Below are 17,129 nucleotides of genomic sequence, written 5' to 3'. Positions count from 1 at the left end.
ATATTTTAAACAGTGTATGGACATGGTGAAAGAAGGATTGTTTGCAAGGATCAAAAGGTATGGAGAGGTATAGTAAATGGCACCTGTGTGAACTGAATTTAGCTATTTCCTTCTTTTTTTAAATCATGTGCTTTTATTTTTCTTTTGCTTACTTCAGTATTTCTTACTCTTTATTCACAAAATGGCACCTATCATGCTGGGGAATAATGATGGTTGCATTATGCATGTTAAATATATCCTCACTTTTCAATTTTTTTAAAAAAATTGCAGCTCCTTTACTTATGAATCATTTGCCGTTCCTGCCTCCAAGACTGGATTCTGTTGACATGCAGTCTTCCAGAATTCCAGGCCGAAAAAGAGGAAGACCCCCACTCCATTCCAGCCCTATGAAAATGGCAGTTCATAATCTTTACTCTTCACCTCCTGGATCTTTGCCGGTTGTGAAGATCCCAAAGAAGCGAGGGAGAAAACCTGGGTATAAGGTATGATATTTTCTGCTTCTTTCGTTATTTTACTTTTTTTTTTTGCCTTTGCTTAGATTCTGTCCTTGTGCAAAGCTTCGTCAGAGCACTTTGTTCAGGGTATTATCAGAAGACGTAGACTCTTCTAGCTGGCTTATCTAGATCTAGAGGGAAATTTGTAACAGCCTGTTCTGGGGGAGCATGTCTATTGGGTTTTTATGAAGCCTTCCAAAAATCGTTGTATAGGTGAAACTACCTATTCTGCATGAACCACAATTAGTGGCTTAGGAAATGGCATAAATATACTTCCCTCCACAGGACAATTTGCTGCTACTGCTGCTGAACAAGCTTTTCGCTTCTATGACCCCCATGCCGTTTGACTTTCTTTGGCAGCTGAGCTAGTTTACTTACCACTTAGCTGTGTAGTAGGGGAAGAGGAATTGGTTTTCAGCTGCAATAAGGGGGCGGGGGAGGAGGAGGGTCTTTGGAATTTGGATGCAAGCTGCTTCCCCATTGAGGGAATTCATGCCTCAACCTTCTTCCTGAGATCTGAGGTTCAGCTGCCCTAGCAGATTGTGTTGTGAAATGTTGGTTTGACAGCTCTACATCTCTTCCTCAGTAATTCAGGTGAAACGAGCAGAGGTGAAATTGACAACATACTGCACTTCTCTTTTTCCTTTGGCAAGTATCAGGCTAGGTATTAAGCAGCGAATTGCTTTGGTCTTCCTTCCTTCTTTGGGTAAAGTAAGGCATGAGGAATTTAGTTGTTATTGAAGTGTGTAAAAGCTTGGGCAATGCAATGTTCTTGGTTATTCTGAGTAGTCGGAGGGATTGCAGGTCATTTGTAAAGGTTTTGAGGGATAGAGGAGTGGATAGTGATAGTGTACAACTGCCATTAATCTCTTTGCATAGCATTGTTGACAGTAATCATGAGCAGTTCTCTAGAGCTTCAAAGAAATTGAGTTTTTTTTCAGCTCCATTTGCCATGAAGTCATTTTGGGACTTTCCTACAACCAAACATTTCTTTGTTTTCTCTATACAGTAGTTCTTCTTCAGATTGCTGATAAAGCAAAATAACTACTTTAAACCAAATAAGAGTTCCTACATTTAACAGTAAAAACGCTATGGTTACAAATATCAAAAAAAGCTCTATTTCCTGATCAGATAGGAGAAATTACTTATTTTGAACTGTGGCCAAAAAAAGAAAAAACCAGAAAAGATTTAATGTTTTCATTCCAGGAATCAAGCTTTATAGGATATTTACTAATATATTGCATTAGAAGCTATAAAATAAGTTGTAATTTGCCAGGTTCCTCCACGAATCACACAATGTTTACAATATCAAAAACAGAGTGTTCTGCTTCTAGTTCCTTTGAGATTTCACCTTCATAAAGTCTGTTAGATCAGGGGTCTCCAACCTTGGCAACTTTAAGGCTGAGGAATTCTGGGAGTTGAAGTCTACAAGTCTTAATCTTACCAAGATTGGAGACCCCTGTTAGGTTACTAATGTAAATGCATCCAATCTAGAAAGCGAGTCCAATCAGAGCTGGTCATTTTTAATCTTTAGGAAGCTTGCCAAGACTACAAGACTTTTACATGTGATATTAATTCTGTCTTTTTCATCTGGTTTTTATTGTGTCCTTTTTAAAAAAAACAACATTATGAGCTATTATGAATTTCCAACAATTACCAGATGTAAAGATGACTAGAAAAAAACACATGCATGGATATTTATTTAGAGAATCAGTTTATGTGACCACCCATGATATTTGGTAAATTGCACAGCAGATGATTTAATAACAGAACATTGATTTTAATGGTAAATCCAGACTTCAAAAAGTATGAGTTACTTCTAAACTAACTTCTCATTCAGATGCAATTGTTCCATTGTAGGAAGACTTTTTAACATATGGAGTCCTTGGTACTCTGTCAGCTTGGCTGCTTGTTTGCAGACATTTCATTACCTGATTAGGTAGCAACATCATTGCTAGTGAAAGTGGAGTTTGCTACTTGTTTATATATAGTAGCTTGCTCTGCCAGTGTAGGTAGGAATATGTGTTTTTCCTTGGTACCTTCTTGATTAGAGTATCTGCTTAGTTTTGTCTACTTGATTGCCTCCTTGATAGCTTTTTGATTATGAGAATATTGCTTTCTGCTTGATTGTTTAGTATTAATCTCTGTTTATCTGCTATAACCACACACCCCACCTACGTTGGCAGGGCAAGCCACTGTGTATATAAGCAGGGAACAAACCCCACAGTCATTATGACTGCTAATATTAGTCAGATAAGGAAATATCTAAAGGAAACCAACAAGTTCAGAGAGCACCAAAAATTCCACAGTCCAACCCTGAGATACATATTTTTTTCTTCTATGGATACTTTTTAATATATGAAGATGCCTAAGGCTGAACAGTGAAACTTGTCTTTTATATTATTATGGAGGTTGTAAGTTATTTTAGCACCTAAATCTTAGTGAGCAGATTTTACAAAGCTCCTTGTTTTATATGGATTTTTTTTTAAAAAAATGTAATTGGTACAACTTTTCTGCCTTACATTTTATAGCAACTAGAGCGGAAACTCAAGAAAAAATTGAAAGTGTGATAAATAGATATTTTCTTATTATTGGGTTGGAGTAATTCAGGCAAATAAATTTTTCATTAATAATAATAATAATAAGTCTGGATAGTGGATAGTACCTGGAGACAGCGGAATAGAAGAGAAAGAACTGGAGAAGATAACAAAATTCTAAAGACCTGAAAATAGAACTAGAACAACTATGGCAAAAGGAAGCAAAGGTAGTACCAGTAGTAATAGGTGCCTTAGACGCAATCCCAAAACAGCTGGAGCATCACTTGAACATCAATGGCTTTGACAAAATCACCATCAGTCAATTGCAAAAGGCAGCTTTACTTTGAACAACTTACATCTTGCAGTGATACCTTTAACAACATCAACATCAACATCTGACTATCCCAAGTTCTTGGAAATGACTCAATAGGTGGATAAAAATGCCAGATCCAGACTGAACATCTGGCTGACTACAACAAACCATAATTACTCTACATTCTGTGCTCTGGAGTGATACACAACAGGTTGTGACTTCTATATAGCATCCCTTTCAGGTTACTATTATATTCTTCTTCTTTCAAACACCTTCTCAGCTCTTTTCATTTTTCTTAATATGATTTACAGTAGTTTCCAGTCCCTCATGATGTTTGCTACCTTTCTCTATATCTGATGTAGTCTGTTGAATGCTTCGTAAAGTGAGGTAGCCAGAACTTGACATAATATTTGAAATGGGAGGGGAGGGGGAAGAAAGATGATCACTGCAGAAGAAGAAGGAAATTATGTACCTTGAAAACTGTAGTTCTGTGGTGCAGTCTAAAGTTTCATTTGCCTTTTTTGCAGATTGCAGATTGTTGATTCATATTCAGTTTACAGTCATGTACTCTTCTCACAGATTCTTAAGACAGCATTAAGGGAGTGGTCAGGGAGTGCCGGCGGGCGATCCCCAGGGGGAGAGCGTTCTCGGTGGGCCCGCCTGCCCTATGGAATCAACTGCCTGTGGAACTCTGGATCGTCCCCGACCTTCGCTCATTTCGCCAGGACCTAAAAACCTGGCTATTTCAGTTAGCCGGCCTGGACTGAGGGCTTTTAAGGTTTTAAATTTTAAATTCTTTTGGGGCTATTAATTTTATTTTATTTTAATTTGTACATTGCACTGTTTTAATTTGCCCTGTAAACCGCCCTGAGTCCCTCGGGAAAAGGGCGGTATATAAATCGAAACAAATAAAATAAATAAATTATTTGTATACAGCAGGGTCCCCCCACCTGTGGGCTGCAGCCCACTAGTGGGCCGTGAGGAGATTGCAACTGGGCTGTGGAAATGGCCAGCTCATGTGTGCACATCCTCTGCATGAGCAGAGAGCGTATGCGCGTGTGCTCCATTTGCGTGAGCAGCAGGTGTGCATGCATGCCGCTTGTACAAATGAAGCTGCATGCAAGTACATGCTTGCTGGTCGCTTGTGCGGAGCTATCCTCTCTCCCTTCCCCTCACCCCAGAGGTGAGGGGGTAAGAGCCGTAAGTGTGGGGGAACTCTGGTATACAGTATAGTCCAAGGGACATTTGTTTATCCTGTCCATAAGGATTTCTCTGGAACTTCTATCATCTAAAAATAGTTTTTATATCTGGCTTGGATAATTCTTCGAGAAAAGCATCTCTGTCATAACAGTAACTCTTTCATATTGTATTGAAAGCTCCTCTCGACATTATTTTGAGATATAGTGTTCATATTGAATATTATATTTAAGTGAATATAGGTGAAATGAAGAAATGAATTCTTATCCATAAGTTTTGTATAATTTTCCATTTTCCATTATTATTTTTTCTGAGCGATTGCATTAAAAATGCAGTAAATTCAAAACTAAATATGCCTGTTGCAGTCCATTCTATGCATCTCTGCATTTATAATTATGGACAATTCAAAAGTCATAAAAAATCACCATATATGGTACCGATAAAAGACCATATTGTTTTGAAATTGGTTTGAATCACTACCTAAAATCTGGTAATAGTCTAATTTGGCTGTAAATGAAGGTGCTGATGCAAAATTCTTGGCTTCTTTTTGAGATGGAATCAATCCTCTAATCTGAAAGAGTACAGGCAGTCCTTGGCTTACAGCCACAAATGAGCCCCAAATTTCTGTTGCTACATGAGACACTTGCTAAGTGAGTTTTGTCCCATTTTATGACCTTTCTTGTCATAGTTGTTAATTGGTTCACTGCAGTTGTTAAGTTAATAGCACCGTTGTTAAGTGAATTAGGCTTCCCCATTGATTTTGCTTGTCAGATTGTCGCAAAAGGGGATCACATGACCCCCTGGGACACTGCAATCGTCATAAATAAGAGTCAGTTGCCAAGTGTCTGAATTTTGATCATGTGACCGTGGGGAAGCTGCAATGGTCATAAGTATGGAAAATGGTCAGAAGCCACTTTTTTCCGGTCCTAAATGAACTGTTGTAAGCAGAGGACTACCTGTAACTTTTCTGTTATGATATCTAGCAACTCTTGACTGAAGAAGTTTTGACAGAGATTGTGTGCATCTATAACAGACATGTCAAACTCGCAACGTCACATGACATCACGAACGTATTGGGACGGTTTTGCCATTGCCGGCAATGGGGTGGGTGCGACTTCTGGATGACGCGTCCGGCCCACGGGCCGGCAGTTTGACACCCTGATCTATAAGATAAAAAGATGCTTGACTATGCTACTCCTGCATGTGAAATATACAGATACAAAAAAACCTCTTACATTTAGAGCATATGCATTACTATTTACTTTGGTTTCCTTCTATGTTGTCTGTAAAATTTTGTGCTAATTGCTTCTTTTCCTTTTTTAAAAACAAAATCTCAATATTTTGAGTGTTTTATTTCATCACATTGCATCAAATATTACACTTCTCAATTTATTATTTGGTGGAGTTTGTTGTATTGTTATAGATCTATTGTTAATCACCAAGAATCTTTCTGATTGCAATGTGCATAAATTAAAACAAGTAAGTAGGTGAGAGTTTTATTGTTGTGAGTAAATGATGATCCAAAATGTTGCAGAATGCTTATATTGAACACAGTAACTTCAAGGATACTTATCATGTATTCTGTCTGTCTGTCTGTCTGTCTGTCTGTCTGTCTGTCTATCATCTACCTACTTACCTACCTACCTACCTACCTACCTACCTTGGAAAGAATTGTAGACTATTGAAACACTCAGAGTTGGACTGGTAACAAAATAAAAGGTCTCCCCATTAATATTCCTTAATAAGAGTGTAGTTTTACTATAACCATTAAAATATGCAGGACATCCAACTTGAAATTGCCCACATTTTATTTGTTTATTTCTTCTATTTCTAAGGTCTTCCATTCTTGGCAGTTTACAAGAAGATTAAAGACATCAGCAGAAACATATGCAAAAGAAATTGTTCCCTAATTATTTCATCAGCTTGTTCCTACAATCTGATTTTATCTAGGGTAATGGTAGTGTCGATTTATCTACAGATTTGATTACCACTTTGAGGATATTTTATTTCTAAAACCAGTTCTGTTTTGATAGGTTATTATTTATTTTATTCCTGATTGCATTTATCATCTGCCTTTCTGATAGAAAAGGACTGTTTTAGTTGCTAAATGTTCAGGAGACTAGAGAAATTCTCAGGCTCCTCGGAATACAAAAAAACATTTTACAAAATAACCAAAGGACAATGTGAAGCAAACAAGTTTACAGTTACAGTTGGATTGTGGATCTGCATTTCTATGCTATGTTGTAACACATAACTGTACAGGCATCAGTGTTATTTACAATAGGTGGCTTTACTTCTTCCTTGTGAATTTATTTAGCAACTGCATTATACGAGACATCAGTGCTTACTCATTTTGACACCAGTTTTTGGCAGATTTTTCAGCTGAAAAAAATTAATATTTTCCCTCTTTTTAACTCAGTAAGTAATCACTATGAATGTTTGCCACTGCCTTCATGGTTTCCTTTAGTTCCCAAACATTGTCTTCCTGGAAGGCACTTATTTTGCTGGTTCTGCTACAAGTTGTTTTTTTTTTGGCTTGCCACCTTGCACTCTCACTTGACTGGAGCAAGTGTGTGATTGTGTGTAGCCTTTTGTGCTGTCATTCTGTTTGTAAACTACATATATCAAGAGTCCACATCCCATCCACATTAAAACTGCAAGATCATCTAATCCCAATTTGGGGAAAGATTTCAGTTCAGATGACAGGGTTGTATGTTGAGCTTTGCTCTCAAAGGTTTTGCTAAAATAGCTTTTCACAAGTACCACTCTGGAGATCCAGATTTATTACACTTTGCCCCTTATCTACATATTTATGAAGCCGTCTGTTCACCACTACCATCTCCATGCTGCTTATGCATACCTAATGCTATTTTTGTGGAGAAGCCATGTTTAATAAAGTAGCCTATTTCACTCCGACATAATGATTTCCAGTGTCAGTGGTGGAGGAATGACAGTCTAGTTGAAGGGAGGGCTAAATGGGTCCATAACAACCTAAGAGAGGGATTTCTACATCCTTGGGGGAAAGCGTCTAGCAGTCTATTCATAATTTAAATAAAAAATAAAAATGTTAATATAGTCTCTGTTCCCTCCATTCCTGCTCCCTCTCCTTCGGCCCAGTTTCCAGCATCAGCAAACATCCAATAGGAATATATACAGGCACTTGTTTTCCAGAGAGCATTTGCTGCTACACTTATTGTCAAGTAAGCCGTGTGTGATTCACAACTGAAGTCATAGTTATCCAAAGGGAACTGTTGTAGGACCAGTCCAAGCTTTAAAATTATCAGGTGCTACCACTGTGGTTGAAGAATAGTCCCGAAAAATGTGAATGTGCTGCAGTATTTCACTGAAATGTTGGTGCACGTCTATGTTTGTGTGTATGTGTGCAGTGCTTATCATTTCCCAAATGTCTTTATTCAGAGCCAAAGCTAAATGACTGATTTATTCATTTCCAAGAATATAAGAGGCATGGTGGCTCAATGGCTTAATAACACTGGAGATGTTTTCCACTCCAGCGGTTCAAGTTCTAGCACTGTATGTTTGAGGTGAGCTCCCGAATAAGCTGGTGCTTGGTGCAGTCAGTCAGATTCCTGTCCTCTGAACCTTCCCAGTTGTGGCATCTGTTTGTGAGGCAGTTCTGGGGAGGGAGGGTGCCTTGGGTGATGTGCAGGAAGACCCACTTGTCTTCTTTCTGATGAGAAACCAGCTTGCCCTCTTGTGACGCACTGTGGGAGGCACGTGAGAGTTTCCTACAACAGAGCTGATACCTTGGCAGCCAAACTACTACTCTGCAATTGCATTGTAGTCTCCTGGCTACTGTAACAATGCCATACACTAATAATAATAATTCCGAGAATATATTATTCTGTCAAGGAAACATTTTTCAGATAGTTGGATTTTTGCTTTTTTAAAATTTCTATGGGTAAACATTTCTGTTTCAGTGAAGTACAACATAAACAGTGGTGGGCTTAGATTGATCTGGGCTTGTGGTGTAATGCTTCCTTAATGCACATTTAGATGGCAACGTGGGTTAGTTTGCTAACTTCAAAATTTGGCAATAATTTCTTGCTGTATCTGGGGACTTCTCTGTTCATTCTGCTGATGGACTATGGGAACCCACTCCAAAATTTTCTTTTAGCAAATGTGTTATACAAGTGGAAGATTTTCATCCATTCCCTGTGCTATTTCAAAGCATGGTTTTTGCCTCTGTTTTGTAGAAAGGGCAAATACAAGGAACAGTAAAAGAATATATGTGGCAGCTGTTATGAAAACATAAATTTAGCCCAGGAAAATAGGATGAGAAAGGAACCCAGGATTGCCCTGCCTTCACTCTCCTTGGTATAAGAGAGAGGGAAGGACAAATCCCATCAATATTATAACCATATTTTGCAATATTATGACCATATCAACAGAGTTCTAACATCTATGTTTCCTGACGATGTCCACCTTGAAGGGCTAACGGGAACTCAAAAATAGGATTAAACTCGCTAAACACCAAGGAAAGCTAAATTGAAAAGCGCCAACATGGGACCGCCACTGGGACAATTGGATAGAAATAGTTAGGGATGTCCAGATTCAAAGATGCAATCACTCAGGAACTTCGCAGTTTAGTCTGTTCAGATCAGGTTTTGTCTTTATGCTGAATCCTAGTTCATGATCCATATTAAAGAGGGGTCCAATCTGAGGCCTCAGTTGAAAGACACTCCTATTGAGTTTAACCCCTAATCCAGGAAACCCAACCAGCTCTGCAGTTTTTGTTTATAGAGATGGTGCTTCCAGTAGATCTGGAGTTCAGACCTACCATTTTCCAAGAGCCTGCACATTTGTTTGTTTGTAGTTCTCCACAATACAGGAGCAGACATGCCCAGGGAAAGACATGAAGACTAGCTCAGCATTCCAGGAAGTAAGATGCTGCTTTCATATGAGGCTGCCCAGATGTATTAGCAATAGCACTTAGACTTATATACCACTTCCTAGAGCTTTTAGAGCCCTCTCTAAGTGGTTTATAGAGTTAGCATATTGTCCCCAGTGATCTGGATTCTCATTTTACCGTCCTTGGATAGTCAATCTTGAGCCAGTTAAAATGGAACTGCTGGCAGTGAGCGGTAAGTTAGCCTGAAATACTGCATTGTTACCACCGGGTCACCACAGTTTATTGAACCATTGACTTGCCACTTTCTTGATCACCAGGCTGTATAGCTTTGCGTACCAGGAAAATTGTACTGTAGCCCATTTGGGCAGTGCCAGATTAGGGAAATATACTTTGCATTGATAGAACATTCACTAGGTCTGGACCATTCACTAGGTGGCAAATTTTAGATTTTGGGAGAGATTAGACTTGCCATAAAATACTACTACTATCTTCCTAGATAAAGTATTTCTATATTTGTATATGTGTATGCACAAATGTGAGAACAAGTGTAAGAGAGAGTATTTTGACTCAAGGGACAAACAAAATTAGGGTTAAAGTTGCATAAGTTTTTTTAAAAAAAACCTGTGTGAGGTTAGGCACAAGCATGTAATGGCAGATTGTTTGTATCTGGTGATTTTCATTTTGGCAAACAAATGAGATCATTTCATTTATTGATTTACTGTGTTCTATAAACTCTACATCAGATCTAAATTAGAACTTCTAACATGCAATTTTCTTCTCCATTGCTTTTGATTGTCTATGTGAAAGTCTGTTTAAATTAGACAAGGTTTCTCTCCCCCGCTCCCCCCCCCTTTACTGCTTTGGATTGGCTTTGTGGGTTTATAGCATTATTATGAAAATATTTTAAAATATTTTTTAAAAAAAGAAATATAAAGCTTAAGGAGTCAGAGAAATCAAGTGCAGTTATGAAGGTTCTGTGCTGGACTTTATTTCAGGCTGTTCATCTTCCATTTCTTTCATGGAACAATATAAAGTCCCAGTTTCTGGAGAGTTACTTGACTCTGGGTGGATCTTACACAATATTTGTCTAGCTTTCCAGTCATTGTAATTTGTCACAAAAATAGCTTCAGTAGAGATGGAGAAAGGTATTCCTTTTACCTGTATATATTCTTGAAAAAAAAGCCCACTGGGCCAGTCACACGCTCTCAGCCCTAGAAAAGGGATAATGGCAAAGTACTTCCAAAAAACTTCACCAAAAAATCTGCAGTGGCTAATCCAAAACAGTTGCCAGGAGTCAACACTGACCCAGTGGCACATGCATTCACACACGCTGAATACCTGGATGGGAGGAGAGGAGACTAGTTGTATCTTTCTTTCTTTTTTGCATGGAATGTGAGTGGATACATTTTTATTCTTTCAGGAGATTCGGCAGTTCAGGGAGTAAGTCATGGTATTCTCTAGTGGTTCTCAGCATTTCTAGCTAGGTAAAATTGATACTGATAAAAAAAAAATCTGCTGCAAATTTTGAATTTTGTGAGGGATTAGCGGTAGAAATAGAGTGAAAAGCATGCAGCCCTTTAGCTGCAATATTGTTGCATACCTATAAAAGTCAACCTGGGGCCAATCTCTTTAGTAAAGTCTAGACCAGAGGTGGGGAACTACAGTAGTGCCCCTTTATGATTTGTGGACTTCAGCTCCCAGAATTCCTGAGCCAACCATGCTGGCTGAAGAATTTGGGGAGTTGAATCCACAGGTCATAAAAGGGCCATAGTTCCCCACCTCGGTCTAGCTGATTACAGCCTACAGAATCTGCAGCTGACTCAGCTGCAGTTGAACTAGAGCTGTAGTTGGACATGGCATTTGTACTCATCAGGGACTCATTCATACTCTCGCAACAAGGGGTAATGGCAACAGAAGTTAAGAGCAAGAAAAGAAAAGGCTGCAGCAGATCATTCCAATTTGCAGATAGAGATCGTCTTTGCCAAACTGCAGTGAGTTCAAACTTATTTTCTCCAACCTGGATATATGAAAACCTGTTTCACATTATCCTGCTTTAACTTATAATATGATCTTGGCTTTGGATGCACATCTATAAATTACATATTTGCTTCCCAAGTCTGTCTCAGTAAATTGCTAAATGTGCTCCATGTTTACAAAGACATATGTCTTGTAGCATTTATAGAAAAAAACCCAGATGGATTTAATCATACCAGCTTTATCACTATTACTTATTGACATGTGTGGCAGTATGGTGGAAATATATTTACAGAAATTTCATTTAGAAGGATGTAGGGACTGCGATAAGCATGTGTCAGACTGACATTTATAAAAGGGGGAAATATGTCTTTGAACATGTAGATTTTACATAACTGACTTTTAATAGGTCCCTTAGTAGCAACTAAAAGGGACGCGGTGGCTCAGTGGGTTAGGATGCTGAGCTTGTCGATCAGAAGGTCGGCAGTTTGGCGGGTCGAATCCTGAGTGCCGCATAACAGAGTGAGCGCTTGTTACTCGTCCCAGCTTCTGCCAACCTAGCAGTTCGAAAGCACGTAAAAATGCAAGTAGAAAAATAGGGACCATTACGGTGGGAAGGTAACAGCGTTCCGGGCGCCTTTGGCATCTAGTCATGCCGGCCACATGACCACAGAGACGTCCTCGGTCAAGCGCTGGCTCTTCGGCTTTGAAACGGAGATGAGCACCGGCCCCTAGAGTCGGAAACGACTAGCACGCATGTGCAGGGGAACCTTTACCTTTACCTTATAGTAGCAACTAAATTGTATCCCAGTATATAATATATGAAAATAATTATATCGATAAGAGTAATTGCAAGTTAGTGATACTTTCCAACTAAGATGCACATTGGGAGTGTGAGTATAAAGACCTTGATGATTCCCCACTGTCTCTTTTCTAAGTTCTGGAAGAAATAAATTCTGGGACAAATTACACCTTAAGGCAGGGCTTTTCAACCAGTGGTATGGGTACCACCTGTGGTACATTGGCACCTGGCAGGTGGTACGTGACCATCCTAGAAAAGTGGTAGCGGGGGAGGGGAATGAGCTGAACTGGTGGCAGCACCGCACAAGCCTGAGCGAGAGATGGCTGGAGCTACAGGGCTGTCAGAGCTCAGCAGAAGCACTAGGATCAGCACCAGGCTCCAGCTGGAGCTTGGTGCTGATCCTGGTGCTTCTGCTAAGCCCAGAAGAAGCAGCGACCAGCTGGAATGTTGCAGCATCTCCAGGGTCTTGTGATTTACATTCAGATGCTTGGCAACTGATTCATATTTATGTTGGTCACAATGTCCCAGGGTCATGTGAAGTGACCAAAACCTGCTGCAACCACCCAGCAGACAGGGTGAATAATAACCAAACACCCCCCCACCCCACCCTCACTGCCAATCCTCAACAGAAATGCTCAGAACAATGAAAACTTCGGACAGGAGGAAGAGCGCCACTGGACAGGCAGGCAGGTGTTTTGCTCGGCTGTGGCTTGGGGGGCACTTTTTCAGTTTCATTATAACTTTGAACAGTCATTAAGCAAGCTGTTGTAAGTTGAGGACTACCTGTACTTCATCACTTTTTTCCTTTTTTTTTGGTTAAGTTTTTGACACCTTGCTAGGCGACTGGTGGTGCTCGGATGTGGCCATATTCTAAAAGTGGTACAATGGGTGAAAAGGTTGAAAAGCCCTGCCTTAAGGTAGTGTTGTGCATGGTAACTTATAATGCAATTTGTTTCTATCTTCTTCTTCCTCTTCCTTATATTTCTCTAATTATTAATTAGAGAAATTAATAAACTCTCAACAGACTTGAACAGTGGGCCCTATCTAACAAAGTGAAATTCATTGTACTGAAAAGTAAGGTTTCACACTTAAGCAAGAACAACCAAATGTACAAGTACAGATTAGGTGAAACTTGGCTCAGTAGCTGTAATTGTGAGAGGGATCTTGAAATCCTAGTAGACAATCATTTACATATGAGCCATAGCAACCAAAAAAGCCAATGCAATCCTAGGCTGCATTAACAGATGAATAGAATCATGATCACGTGAAGTGTTAGTATCGCTTTATAAGACCTTGGTTAGACCACGCTTGGAATACTACATCCAGATTTGGTCACCACAATGTAAAAAAGATGTTGAGACTCTAGAAAGAGTGCAGAGAACAGCAACAAAGATGATAAGGGGGCTAGAGGCTAAAACATATGAAGAACGGTTACAGGAACTGGGCATGGCTAGTCTAGTGAGTAGAAGGACCAGGGGAGACATTTATTTATTTATTTATTTATTATATTTTTATACCGCCCTTCTCCCGAAGGACTCAGGGCGGTGTACAGGGCAATAAATATAAAAAACAGAATATAAAAGTTAAAATACAATTAAATATAATGCCCAAATTTAAAATTTAAAACAATAATTAAGAACATGTTTAAAACCCCAACCCTAACCCATCAGACCAGGTCAGATTGTTCAAATAAGTACATTTTTAGATCGCGCCGGAAGGAGCGAAGGTCGGGGGCCATCCGGAGCTCAACCGGCAAGCGATTCCACAGGTCTGGCGCGCCCACAGAGAACGCCCTCCCCCTGGGGGCCACCAATCGGCATTCTTTGATCGGAGGCACCCTGAGGAGGCCCTCTCTGTGGGAGCAGTGACATGATAGCAGTGCTCCAATATTTGAGGGGCTGTCATAGAGAGGAAGGGGTCAGCCTATTTTCCAAAGCACCTGAAGGCCAGACAAGCAATTACGGATAGAAACTGACCAAGGAGAGAATCAGTCTAGAACTAAAGAGAAATTTCCTGACCGTGAGAACAATCAACCTGTGGAACAGCTTGCCTTCAAAGGTTGTGGGTGCTCCATCACTTTTAAGAAGAGACAACTCTGATGTTCTAGGACTAGGTTCTATATCGGGGAAAGAATGCCATGTCACAGAATTTGGGGAGTTGAAAGAGCTCAAAGTTGTGGCATAACAGAACAGATTTGATATGTTTATTCATGACCAACATCTGTTATGTCTTCCAGCTGAAATCTCGTGTTCTAATGACTCCTTTAGCAATCTCCCCACCAAGAAGCACCCCAGAACCTGACATTAGTTCAATCCCCCAGGATGCGGCTACAATTCCCAACTCAGCAGCACCACAAGCCCTCACAGGTATGTGGAATCAAATCCACCAAAATGAAAGCCTTGTTTTACACCCAGTGGTTTTTAAGCTTTCTTCCTGTCCTTCTGAGAGCCCCAAGACAGCTTATCAGTTAATTGGCCAGCTGTCTTTCCAAACTGATGTTTTCCTCTATTTTCGTTTTCAGTATTATTTGCTACTTTGGTGGTACATAATAGAAAAAGAGATGCGCAGAAGCAACTTGTGTACTGACTCTGATTTAAGAGACTCTGTGCCACAGGCTGAAAGTAAAATATGGGTCCTTTTGCATGAATAGATCCATCATCAGAACTTAGAAAAGCCATCTGCGCTCCTCAATTGTGCTTACAATGGGGTCTCCGGCTTTGTTTACATTTTCTGCTTTGTTATGCATGCTTTCAGTGGCTTATGGAGCTGTGTAATGCTATTATTGCCATTACCCCCTATTTAACCAGAATAAAATACTTTGAGACTTTTTATTGTCGAGTCTGAGTAGCTGTTAACACTTCAAGTACTACATTTTTATTACGATTATAATAATTGTGTATTATCCACAGCACTGCACATCTATCTTCTTTGCTATGTGATAATTTCTTTGTCACCTCTCTAATCTCTGTCACAGGATGACAGAAATGTTCCGAATGATGACAACTCTAACGCTTTTGTGGCCAGCAATAATAATGTGTCTTGTTTTAATATGACTGAGACCAGGTCTGTTAAGACATAGTCATAGATAGACCTGCATACAATAGAGTATCCTTCTTAAAAGAAAAAAGTTCTGGTATATCAAATGTTAGCCTTTTTTGTTCCAGAAAAGACCCAATATTAATTTTACAAGCTACTTTATTAATCTGTGCAACTACATAATAGATTGATTAAGGTTATTTTTGTCAGAAGGACTCACTGGAGAAGAGCCTAATGCTGGGAAAGATTGAGGGCAATAGAAGAAGGGGATAACAGAGAATGAGGTGGCTGGATGGAGTCACTGAAGCAGTAGGCGTGAGCCTAAATGGACTCCAGAAGATGGTAGAGGAGAGGAAGGCCTGGAGGAACATTGTCCATGGGGTCGTGGTGGGTCAGACACGACTTCGCAACTAACAACAACAAAGTTATAGTAATGAATTGCATTGAAAGTTTAAATCCAAGTAGTATGGAATACAAGATAATATGGAAGACTCAGTAAAAGTCTTTATGCTGACCTCTGGGATAATTAGAGAAACATGGATGAAGAAAAAGTCACAATCCCCTTTCTTCCTCAGGAATTGTAACTTTTTTTAAAAAAAACAAAACTTCATTTTATCAAATTTTAACCAATTTGATTTCTTGCTTTCTTCCATGTTTTATTCTCATGATTTTCTTCATTATATAGAACCAAGGTTTTCAGCTCATTCTATATGCCTAAATTTCTGGCTACGATTGGAAATACTTCTGTTCTCTGGAAACAAATCCATATTTGTACAGTTATCCAGTGAAGCATTTCCCAACAGGATGCCAGATACGTGGGGTCTGCAAAGGCCTGAATGTCCAGTTTACAAAACCAAATTAGAGACACAGAGAGGAAATTATGTTTTATGAAGTTGTTAGAGATCCTTTTGGACAATGGCTTTTTCCCTTCCTGCAGTCTGCCTTTATGTCAACAAGCAAGCGAATGTGGGGCCGTATCTTGAGCGAAAAAGAGTGCAGCAACTCCCAGATCACTTTGGACCTGAACGACCTTCCACGGTGCTACAGCAGGCAGTTCAGGCATGCATTGATTGTGCCCACCAGCAAAAGACTGTCTTCTCGCTTGTCAAGCAGGGCTATGGCGCTGAAATGGTTTCAGGTAAAACTGGAGACAGTGCATTGCAGTAAATGTATTTATGCTTTCAGGAGTGCTAACAAGGGTCATGGGCCTTGGATAATATTCTATTCAGCATTCATTGATAAAAATGATAAAAAATAGAGTTGGTAGGGCTTTGTTTTATGCCTGTAATGCATCCATTCCATATTTGAGCAAGTCTGGTTTGGTTGTAAGTTGCTTAGAGTCACCTCTACGAGAGGTGGGTGGCATATAAATTTAATAAATGAATAAGTAGAGCCAAGTCGGAAAAGCTGTTCACCAATGGAAATTCATCTCCACTTTGAGTTGTCATACATTCGTGTGAACATGTGAACAGAGTCCATATTTTTTGCATTTCCAATCCACCTGATTTCATTGTTTAACTAGTTTCTGTGCCCCATGCCTGTTTGTCAATAATTAGGTGATTCCACATTTATAATATGTCATGGTTTAAGGTAAAGCGTTAAGTGGAGTTTGACTCTTTGTGGCTATATGAACATGTACTTTTCTTGTTTTTCTCTATATTGCAATCCTTGGATCTCTTGCTAGTATCCTAAACAAGTACTGTACTGTATTAATTAGCTGTTACTCTGCTCAGCTTGTTGACATAACTTAAGGTCAAACAGGTACCATCACCTGCTGGGACAAAGACAGCCATTTTATCTACCTTCAACCACAGAAACTCACTGGGTGACTTTGGACCAATCATTCTCTCTCAACCCAACCTACTTCAAGGGTTGTAAAATGGGAGGAGGATATGTTGCTTCTACT

General features: G+C 39.6%; 1 protein-coding gene across 1 annotated transcript in view; it reads left to right on the top strand.

Annotated features, from left to right (window-relative positions):
* Nucleotides 1-311: 311 nt before the first annotated feature.
* SCML4 (Scm polycomb group protein like 4) overlaps nt 312-17,129 on the top strand; it is a 44,487-nt gene continuing 27,669 nt past the window's right edge. Inside the window, exons 1-3 of the mRNA XM_081325836.1 lie at nt 312-482; nt 14,424-14,553; nt 16,161-16,361. Coding sequence (XP_081181962.1) covers nt 327-482; nt 14,424-14,553; nt 16,161-16,361 — 487 coding nt within the window. The 5' untranslated portion in view covers nt 312-326. The remainder of the gene's footprint in view (nt 483-14,423; nt 14,554-16,160; nt 16,362-17,129) is intronic.

This window comes from Vipera berus (genome assembly GCF_964194415.1).
Source record: "Vipera berus genome assembly, chromosome: 1".
Lineage (NCBI taxonomy): Eukaryota > Metazoa > Chordata > Lepidosauria > Squamata > Viperidae > Vipera > Vipera berus.
Note: the sequence above shows the minus strand (reverse complement) of the source record. Positions and strands in the feature narration are given on the sequence as shown.